This window comes from Simochromis diagramma, unplaced genomic scaffold (assembly GCF_900408965.1).
Source record: "Simochromis diagramma unplaced genomic scaffold, fSimDia1.1 OVJJ01000646.1, whole genome shotgun sequence".
Lineage (NCBI taxonomy): Eukaryota > Metazoa > Chordata > Actinopteri > Cichliformes > Cichlidae > Simochromis > Simochromis diagramma.
In genome coordinates, this window is record NW_024387279.1 from 5,948,166 (window position 1) to 5,959,555 (window position 11,390).

At 37.8% G+C, this 11,390-nt stretch overlaps 1 protein-coding gene across 1 annotated transcript; it reads right to left on the minus strand.

The window, feature by feature from the left end:
* Nucleotides 1-3,622: 3,622 nt before the first annotated feature.
* On the minus strand, nt 3,623-6,085 carry LOC120715987 (red-sensitive opsin). The gene is made up of 6 exons (XM_040003319.1): nt 5,917-6,085; nt 4,894-5,190; nt 4,593-4,761; nt 4,332-4,497; nt 4,001-4,240; nt 3,623-3,911 (listed from the first exon to the last, which is right to left on the minus strand). Exons 1-6 carry the CDS (start codon nt 6,017-6,019, stop codon nt 3,813-3,815), a joined length of 1,074 nt encoding a protein of 357 aa, XP_039859253.1. The 5' UTR covers nt 6,020-6,085; the 3' UTR covers nt 3,623-3,812.
* Nucleotides 6,086-11,390: the final 5,305 nt, after the last annotated feature.

The following is an 11,390-nucleotide window of genomic DNA, read 5'->3' on the forward strand; positions in this document are numbered from 1 at the left end:
CGGTTAAATGTCGAAATAAAAGCTTAGAAAAATAAACATATTTAAGTTGTAACTGACAGCGTAGATAGAGAATTTAAGTGCTTGCGTTTTAATATTATTATTGTAATATGTTGTAATTACCATTATAATGCACAAATTATAACAGAAACTGTTTTGGGCTAACCAAGAAATAACAAAAAGGCACTTTTGAGACAGGGGCTAGTTCTAAGCATTTTAACTCATGAATATGTTTTGGATAGCATAGTTTTTCTCATTCGGTTTTTTGATTCTAACTTAATTCCAAAGTCATTACAATGCATAGAACAGGAACCAGGAGACAGCTCAAACAGTGGCCTACAGAACGCATAACTTTGAGGTTATGCAACATTTCACGCAAATGCATCTGGTAAAGAGTCTTCACTGAAATGGCTCTGGCACCAATGTAATGAATTTATGCATAAGTTCATTGCGGAAGATTTGTAGTCACATATCTGTCTGCTTTCCAGGTGTTTGGTGGTTAATCTAAGCTTTACATCACTTTCACTTTTCCACGCTGTCAAGCTCATTGTGCCATCACTGGTCTAGTCAGCCTGCTTTAAGCCAACCAGCCTCCACTCTGCGTACTTTAAATATCACTGCTCATCAGTCAGTCTCCCTTGCAGACGCCTTCGTGCACCCCACCTCCTCCCCATCTCCACCTCCCCCTTGATTCTCAGGCTCAATTCAAGCCCCCATCTCCATCTCTACCGACAGTGTCTAGACTCCGGGGGTCTTGCCCTAATCCCTGTCATTCCATTTGTGCTTTTTTGGGCCATCAGAGTCTAATCGGCAAATATCTTTATTGAATTCTGTATATCAATAAGTCATGTTCAGTTCCTTCTAACGATCTCTCCTTATTGAGATGCAATGTGGCTTTATTTTGAACATGTTAAAATAATACAACAACAAAAACAAGAAGCCCAAACAAACAAACAAAACATAAGAAAAAATGTTTAATAAAAAGTCGTTATAATAAATGAACACTGTAATTCTTAAACCATGTGGAGAAAATAGAGAAATGTAAAAGATTGTGATTTTTTTCTATTTATGAACAGCAAACACTACCAGAATGTTATTATAGCTGATAAAGACATTATTTTACTTCTATTATAGCTAATAATGATATTTTCAAGTTATCAAAACAAACTCTTGCAATCTTAACCCCAGAAATGGCCTGATTTCAAAGAGGACGACTATTGAAGCTGAGAAAGGTGGAGCATGCAAAGAACTCTGAGTTCGCAATCTGTCTTAAAAAAAATTTAAAAAAATAAAAAAAAATAAAATAAAAGCATTATCAGTGGCAGTCCATCCACAATCATATTTAATAAAAAGACTTGCATGATTAAATGCATGTTATCATTGCAGCCTACACGGCGTGCACACTGCCTCTCACCCTATAACACCTGGGACAGTCTCCAGCCTCAGCATGACCCTGAATTGAATCAGTGGAGTAGAGAGTAGTGGTACGTGAAACATGTTAATATTAACCTTGTTTTATATGCAAAGTATAAGTGAAAATTACCATTAAATTCTGAATACGGTTTTGTTAAAGAAAGGAAGAGTAATTTTAATTAAAACATTAGCATGTTAAATGAAAACAGTTAAGTTCACTCTTGATTTAAACTAGCAGTTTGGGAGCATCAACAATATTTTTTTTAAAAAAGAAAAAAAAAACGTAGTCCACTGTGTCATGTTTTGTAAGCTCTCGAGAACATTGTAGTCTTATTCTCCTGACAACAGAATGTGAGGCTTTAAGGTGTACACCTGAAGATTAACAATGTTATAAGCCATTTTTAAACCTGAACTAATCACAGTCAGACATTGTATTACTTTAGTAATACTTTATTACTTCTTTTCCAATGCAGAATATTTGCTAATGCCTTTCTTTGTGAAGTTGCTCTACTTTTTAATGAGGTTGGCTGTTGCAATTCAAACTGTTCAGTAAGTAGTTCCTAATTTCCTTTACTCTCATTTCTGGTTATAAATCGGTTATTTACTTTTTTTTACTCAGTTAGTGTTGCCTGTACTGCTGAGTCATGCTTTAAAGGGACTAAAAATGTACCAACTGTATCAACTCCTGGCAATACTGTCCTATGTTGGCAATTATTTTAATAAACATGAGCACAAGAGAGAGGAAGACACCCTACAATGAGTTGAAACACAAAATTGTTATTTATTCCTGCATATATGATTTTTGTCATCCATGCTGTGTCACTTTGTATGACCCTCACGATTTCCTGTCGTCACCCACTGTTGGTGGCAGTCCCATTCTCCCAACATCTGTAGCATTAAAGGGTACAGTCCTGTGCCAGACTTTGGATCAGGTGTTTAACATAGTATAACATGTTAAATGCCACATTTGTATTTGTTTTAGCATGTTCAGATTTTACCCAAGGCATCAGAGGACACTGTTGCTCTTGCAGCTGTTTCTTGATGTTCTGGTAGTGTGAGTGCCGTGATAATGAAGGTGACAATTTCTCACATCCTCACAAATCAGATTAGCAGGAACGCCTCACGTTGGCATCTGATGTCTGACCTGTTTACTCCGTAACCCTTCACGTCTGGCAAGTTTGCTCTGGAACCTTTTAATCTCTCCGGATTGACAGTTCGCTTGAGGGAAGGGGTGAGATTTACCAAAGCTGGCATAATGGTTTAATCAGTGCACTCCTCAAGTCCACTTGCCTCACAGGTCAACATTAGTTAAGAACTCCATGTAGGAGAGGAGGAGGTGAAAGGCTCCTGGATGACTCTAAAGATGTTAACTTTTCCACTTTTTGTTTTTAATGTGAATGTAGACAAGCTGTTAGTGTGAACTTCCTTAACTAGGTGAGCAAAATGTGATTTTGTTCTGCATCTGTGTACCAAATATTACTCTCTTGTGAATAGCTTCATCTTAATGTCACATCTAGTATTTATTTTTAGCAGATTTGTGTGCACGTGTAATTGACAGATATTGAAAAACCTTTTTTTTTTCTTGGTATAAACTTTTTCAGGCATAGTCACGCAAATGTTTAACTTTACATGGGCGTGTAAGAAGGAAATTTGACACTAGCTCACTGCTATAAATTTAGAATTATTTGATCCTCAGTTATTTATTTAGCTTCATTTTCTGAGTTCTAACATTATCATGAATAACCTTTGATTCCAGTAAATCTCTTACAAATTTAAGAATTAGCCTTGCTGTTGTTTCATTAACATTTTTTAAGAACCATTAATTTGGAGCTGTAACACATATATATAGTATGTGATTAAGTTTTGTTTGGTTCTTCTTCTTCCAGCAACAGTTGAAGAAAACCAACAACCAATCCTCAAAAAGTTGGCCATTCTGCTAAAGATAAGAGGAGTGGTTTCCCGTTTTTGAGTGAAGTTACATCCCAGGTGGAAAATAAAGATGAGGAAATCTTCGACTCCCTGATTCAGTCAAGTGCTTGTGGCAGTGTATAGTAAATGTGAAGGTTTGTGCTACAGCATTTCAAGACACAAATGTTTGTAAGGTCTCCTGCTTAATACCAAATAACACCAGTGAAAATAGCAATAGTGGTCAAACAATTGCTACACTAGTAGTTATAAAATACACCAGCACTACAGCTTGAAATATGCTTGATATTTTTATTTACATTTGAAAAAAGACAAGTAATATAATGATTCATTTGCTTTATGTGTATTTTTTTTCTTTTTTATTTGCCAGAGAAAGCTATATTTACTAAAAAAGAAAGAAAAAAGGAAACAATAAATATTTACTGTACAAATCAAAACATTTATCTTTTTTTTCCCAAAATGGAGAACATGGATATTTATGCGGGAGCCACAGAGGAGACCTCTGTCTTTGATGTGGAGACTTCAGAGCCATCGTCCACTTGTTTGCCAAAGAGCTGCATGATGCATGTGCGGAACTGATTGGGAAGGAATAAAATAAAAGCATGTTAAAAACTAAAACAGATTTGACAGGGTAAATTTACCTTTGTGTTAATATTGAGCCCACCTGTCTGTTCATGAAGACATAGATGATTGGGTTGTAGATAGTAGCGCTCTTGGCAAAGTATGCAGGCATAGCAGCAGCCAGAGGGTGGAAGGCATATCCAGGGTTGGCTGCGGCAAAGCAGGCAAAGAAGGTGTAAGGTCCCCAGCAGACACAATAAGCCACGATCATGACAACGACCATCCTGGAGACTTCCCTCTCAGCCTTCTGGGTTGACTCTGACTCCTTCTGCTGCATGGCAACCTGTGGTTGAAAAATCAAGAATGTGAGATCAAATCTTCTATTCTCACATCTCTGAACTGAAAATTATAAAAATCAAATTAAAGTAGCATACAGCACGGATGGCCATCCACACAGCAAGGTAGCACAGGATGATGATAGCCAGGGGGAGGATACAGCAAGTAAGCATGAGAACAATCATGTAGGACTGTACTCCAGGGTCTTCACTTCCACTGAACACATCAGGTCCACAGGAAGTCTTCAGTCCATGAGGCCAGTACCTAAAGCAAGAAAATGTTTAGTCTCTAGTTTATGTTTAAAAGACTCTGCCTTTGTATGCATCTGTGACATTAAAAGAAGCAGCAGAGTAGTTTACCTGCTCCATCCAAATATGGGAGGAGCACACCAAACTGCAGCCCAGACCCAGGAGAAGACAATTCCAGCTGTGGCCCATTTGGCATCAAATTTGACATTTCCAAAAGGTTTGCACACAACTATCCATCTTTCCCAGGAGATGATTGTCAGGGACCAAAGAGCAGCAATACCTGTGTAAAGAAGCAGGATACTCAGTAAGTTTATTTAGCCTGCAGCCTTACATTTGACATAATCCTGTCTTCAAATACTTTTACATTTAATATAAAAATAAAAAAATAAATAACAAAACGGTGGCCACTTACCACAAACTGAGACAACATAGCCCTCAAAGATACACATTGGGTGTCCTAGAATGAAGTAGCCAAAAAATTGGTTGCATACACTGATGGTGCTGGCAAAAACAGTCTCTCCCAGATCAGCAATGGCTAGATTGACCAAGATCCAGTTTAGAGGGTGACGCAGTTTCTTAAACTTCATTGTGGCCACTAAGACGAGACCGTTGGTGAAGACCGATAAGACCACCACGACAAACATCCAGAGTGTTGCAAGATTGTAAATCCATCGAGGTGCGATGTGGTAATTGGGACCCTCAAAGGGATCTAAAAAAAAAAGAAAAAAAGAAAAAACAATTTGGCATCTCATGTTTTTGCACAACCTCTCTCCATTGCACTAACTGTGGTTCTAACAGTTTGTGTGTCTTTTCAAACGGCTTAGGCAGCAGATTCAAGTCCGTGGTTCGACCCCCTTTGTGTGGGAGATTTTCTTGGAGAAAGAGCCTGTACCCAAGTTGCTGCTGATGGCAGACCTTGCATGGCAACTCAACAAGTGAGAGTACTTGTACTTGTATGTGTACTTGTGAAAAGATCACCAACAGAATCACTAACAGCACCACAGCACTACTTGTGTGCTGTTATCATTCACCATTTTGACATACAACAGTCCAAACTACTTCATTAGATTTGAATCAGATTACAGTTAAAATAAGTATCTTTATATGAAAAGAGCCTCTGGGTGTTTTTTTTTTTTTAAAAACAGCCCAGATCTTTGTTACCAAACTGAATGCATAAAAAGGATTGTTACCAATAAGATGTAACAATACTATAATAAGAATGCCACCAAACACTGGTCGAAAACAGTTTTCAGTTACTCTTAAAAATGCACACCCAACTGTATACAGCATCATTAGTAGACATTATTGTTTCAAGACTAAAAGACTGATTTTGAATCCAGCTCTAGCAAGTCAAATAGCAATCTTTTCTTTTGTTATTTTGTTACAAGCTCCTATGACGGTCAATTCATGAGAGAATAATACTGTGGTACCGTACCTCTGGTGTTATTGCTGTTTGTGTAAGCGAAGGCTGATCCCCTGGTTGAATCTTCATGATACCGCCTTGCAGCAAAACTTTGTTTTCCCCACTCTTCTGCCATTCTGTTCTTAGAAGGAGGTCCTGAGCTGTTAGCCTTTCTTGTCACTTGCTACCTCCTTGGCTGCTTGGTGCTACAGATCTGACTTTTGCTTTTATACCTATGCTTCACAAACCCATGATTGGATTAGGTCACAATCAAATTATAGCTGTGATGTGCCTATTGGCAGTGCAACACAGTGGCAAAGCAATAACCCCTGAACTGTAATTAAAACAATCAACTAATGAGGTTAAGACAAAATGCTAGAATAATCTTGTTTGAAAGTGGATTTCCGTCCACTGACTTCAGATAAGGATTAGTTTCAAGATCTTTGACCAACAAATAAATGTCAGTTTTGTGTCCTAATTTTTCCACACTGAGTTCTCTAGTGGCTCATTTGATTTATAACCATGTAGAAATGAAAAGTAGAAACATAAAAGTGCATATATCTCTCAAATCACCATTAAACCTATAAAGAAAATGTTTACTTTCTTATACTTTTGAATACAGAGAGGTGTCAAATCCAGACACTTTGCAATATTTAATATTTATGCTACTGTGATCCTAACAGGTATATGTGTCAGCCCTGATTTGCATAGCACTCTCAAAGCAGCTTTAGTGGAGAAGTGGAGATCCGCGGTCCTATAATAGTGCAGGTTTCAGTTGTTGACCTGTGAGGGAAGTAAGACACATTTAATCCCTCCGGATAGAGGGTTCATCGGATTCTTTGACAGTCCTTTGACCCTGCAACACACGTCATAGCCCTTATGGCAAGTGGCAAGCAAAGGGAGGAACACTTTTTGTACTTATGAGCATTATGAGCAAGCCTCATGAAACTGGTTGTTTGAATGATTGTCTTTAGGCTAATAAGTAACTTAAACAATAAACAAATTAAATGATAAAATTTAGAACTAGCTCATTCAAGATGAGTCACTTCATGATGGATCTGTGAGGGTGGCTATTGAAGACTTCATTTGGTTATGGGAAAGCCTGATAATTGAAAAGCTGGTAGTAATTTTATGGTACAAGACTGCGTGAGAGTGTCTTTCAATCTTTTCATGAGTTGCAAATTCAATTGTGTTTTCACATTTTTGACAAAGAGCACTGAACGCAATCTGTCTAAAGTCCCTCTGTCCTCTGTCTGATGCACTATCCTGCAGGATAGTGTGTATCTGGGAGATCTGTTCCAAGTCGCTGTTTATGAAATCCAACTTCACACGTTAACAATAACTCATGCAATTATGTGACAACTGGATGATAATTCCTGTAGCTACTTAATTATGTGATTAAATTGATACAGGAAAAAGCACTGGAGGATCTGTGTAAGCCTTCGGAGAACCTAATGCATCTGTGGCCATTGATCTAATGTTCAAAGTGTTACAAGTGAAAACCAGTACCAGAGATTTCTTAACAGAAACTGTTACATACCATAGTTATGATTTTTTTTAATGACTAATCTAGAATCAAGACATGACTTAATGAATGTAAAAACAGGGGTTTTTCCTCAAGATGAAAATTTCAAGTAAACAGAAGAAAAACATGTGTAGCTACAAAACAAGATTCTTTGAACTGATTAAAACCAAGATGAACAATGAGCAGAACTATGGGACGTGGGAAGAAAAGCGTTTCCCATTATTTTTCAACCACTTTGAAGACAGTGCTGTGAAATTAGCATGCAGGGGAACTGGGAAACTGCTGTTTATTGATGATTTAGCTGCTGAGTCAAATGGCGATGTGGCAATGTCTCAGTGTAAACATGGATAATAACAAGCAATATATACAGCAAAACAAACATGAGCTCCTTCAGACCGATAGTCAAATGTCTGAGTCAGTCCCCTAAGCTCAACCCAACAGCTACAGCTAAGGCCTAGCGAAGTAAATACTATGTTTTCCTCTGGGGAGCCAACACAGTCCTTGGGTTAGACAGACAATGACTGCAACAATTAATTAAATATAGATTGACTTTTATTTTTTGGAGTTTGAGTTAACATCTTAGCTAATGTTAGCTAAAACAAGTATAAGATAAAGGTTCCAGATAACACAGCTACAAAAACACTGTGTGTTGCTAGCAAAGCATTAACAGATTAATATTCAGGATTACAGATGAGGTCTCAGTCCTGAATCATATTTAAAGTTGCTATTTCCTAAGTATTATTCATCAAGCTGACCATCATGCACATTTAAAGCTGAATAAAATGTAATTTTCAGTGGCAGCAACAATGTTACGAAGCTGCAACAATTATTCCTTAAAACAAATGCTGCTCTGTGGTCTTTCTTGACTATAACACGGAGCATAATTTACAACATTTAAATCACACTGCATTCACTCGCAACAGAGATCATAAACTCGGGTAGCAGACGACAGTTTTAGTCATTAGAGCAGGTTTAAGGAATCATGAACTGCTTTCAACTTTCAGAGTCGTACACTATGTTAATCTTTTTTATACAGTCTATGACCTAAAAAGACTAAAGCTGAGCTGCTTCGGCCAAACTAAGTATAACGATTTGGGTGGAGGGAATTCCCTGACTAGTGCCACCCAGAGGCCACACTGTCACAGCCACAGAAAGTGGAACATGTAGCCTACTTTTAGAGCAGGTTAACTAATGTGATCATTGTTAAATTTGATAAGAATGTTTTGTTTACGACTGCAAAACCAATCCGACGCTTTAAGTGACCCACCGGGTATGCTCCCGAAAGTCCGGATTTGCCACTGACTGAGGAGGATGTGTCAGTATTAACTGTTCCAAAACACAATTGAGGTAACAGGTCAGCGCAGTAGGTTAATAGTTCATTTCTGTTGTTAACGGGCTGTTTAACTTATTTTCCAAAGCCTGTTGTCTCCGAGGGGACTCATTGTAATGCACTAAATATAAGTGTGACTCAGCTCCTTGGCTGTAAATCACAAAGTAGCTGTCAGGTTTCAAATATCTGATTCTGAAAGAAATTCCTCATCTGCACAGTTTCATTGTGGATCTTTCACTGGCTACAAACATTAACTGTAACATTATATGATAGCAGCACTGCACCAGTCTTCCTAGCTGAGGACGTTGCAAGGACAGCAGCTGTGTTGCACCACCTTCTCCTGTCTTAGCCGTGAATGTCTAACCTATTTGACACAGTGAAAAGTGAGCGAAGATTTCTCATCTCCAAGCAGGCCAAAGCAGATTATACGGACAACTCAGGTTCCTCCACAAAACAGATTAACACAGAGTAATTACTTTTGGCATGCTCGCTCCGTAACACTTTAATCTCTCCGGAACAGCGGTTCATTTCAGGGGAAAGCTAAGGGTCCTCAAAGCTGCTGTAGTGGTTTACCTTAATCCCTAACTCTGCAGTTTTGTTGAGTCCACTTCTTGCACAGGTAGCAGACATGCAGATTTGATAAGAACCCTTCCTCGGACAAGGACTTTACACCAGGAAAAGGATGGACCCCAAAACTGGAGGGAGTTGTAAATTTTCTTTATATTTTTCTACTTTTGTATTTCCAACTGTGTCTCTCTTCATGTTAGCACTTGCTAAAATTTTCCACCTTAGATTAGGAAGCAACAGTGGGTTAAACAAAGACATTTCTAAAATGTGAAGTTAAGTAGGGATCTATCTCTTAATGTAAATTTACATATCACCTGAGAGGTAGAGATGATGCTAGGTAAAGGGCTTTTTGGTTTTGTTTTACTCTGGCTGCTTTTTCCACGTCACAGCATGATGTTTCGAGGGTAGGTCTGGAATTCCGCTAGTTCTGAACTATTCGTGTTTGTCAAAAGTTCACTACTAGCAGAACTCAGATCTGCTCCCGACTATCGACTGGTATCTCCATGACCATAGTCACTAAGAGGTCTGGTTTATTCATTCGCTGTCTTAGGTAATTTCCAGTCATTAACTTGCAGTGACAGGAAATGACTGCAAATTGCTCCACTGGTGTGACGTGAACCAGCTCCATCTTTGCCAATCTTTACTTTCTTGTGTTTACTTCACACCAGATAATTCTGATTTATTTCGAATATGTGTTTTAGGAGGATTTGATGATCAAAGTTTTTACTCCTTCTCTCCTGCTGTACAGATGTGCAAAAAAAGAGATCAATTCCAGAAATATTAGTAAGATGTGTGATTGTGTGACTTTCACTTCTTAGCAACAATGTTTCTCAGTAATCTTAGTTTTTGGTATTTTGGCAAGGACTGTTTTTTTGCAAAGGGTTAACAGAGTTATAGATCCAAAATGTAACTTGCAATTTTCCTTTAGGTTTTTGATTTTTTTTTTTTTAAAAAGCACCAAAGGAGTAGTTATAGTTCCATTTTTAGATTTGTTTGTGCTTTCAGTTGCAGAAAATCCCTGATATGAGTCACTGTGAGGTCAACAAACCCCCTTACATCAGTTAATATTTTGATTTCAAGCAAGCAAAAACAGAGAATATTTGGCTGCAGCTGCCTGAAAGATTTGACCTTCAACCATCACAATCATCTGGAATATAGAGTTTCTTATATGCATGTGTAGGTACATATAAGAAACTGCATGTTTTGATCTAATCGAACATTTGTTATGATTATGGTATGGAGGTGGATGCCTCAGAGGCACAGTGTCCTCTGATTGCTTCCCCATCAGCATGAATTTGAAGAAATCTACCATTTTATGAGGAAAAGGGCTTTCTCTGCAAGAAAAACCGTTTTGTATTTTTATTTTACAAAGACAAAAGTTGATCTTTTGTGTCTCATCCCCATTCGTTCATAATCAATAAAGACCATCTTACAAGTACACTCTAGGTGAATTGTAAGCCAATAGTGCTGCAATGGGATTAATGGGTTCTCTGTTAATCTCTATTGGGACTGCTGTGAAAGGTCATTAATTATGACACTATCTGTAGGCCAAATGCTGCAGATCCTCACCTTTTGCAGCACAGTAGCAAATTAACAATTATATTTAAATTTAACACACAAAGTGGGTGTTTGCTCAGCAGACTCAATAATATTAAACACTTAATGAAAACTGTAATGTGGCTTTTGCATTATGTTTGAATTGCATACAAATGTCCTGAAAATAAATGTAACCATTTTCTTTACCACATTTAGCTGTGATTGATGCAGGGTTTCAAATATTAACAAGGACTTGGAGATAAATGCTGCTTTCTGAGCATCTATAAATAGAAGCTATGAAACAAATCCATGAGCTGTGAATAAATCAGAAGAGTGAGGTTGGTTTGCATCATTGTTAAAGCTTTTTTCTTTTCTTTTCCCACTTCCATTTCAATGTGAATGTTTACAGGAGTGTGTTTCTGCTGTACTTGTCTTCACTCAATAACTTTTACAGGCTTGCTAGGTGTGTGCATGTGTTTGTGTTTCTGCATAAAGAGTACACCATGAAAGACTAAACTAAAGTGCGAAACTAGAACCATTTCCTTCACT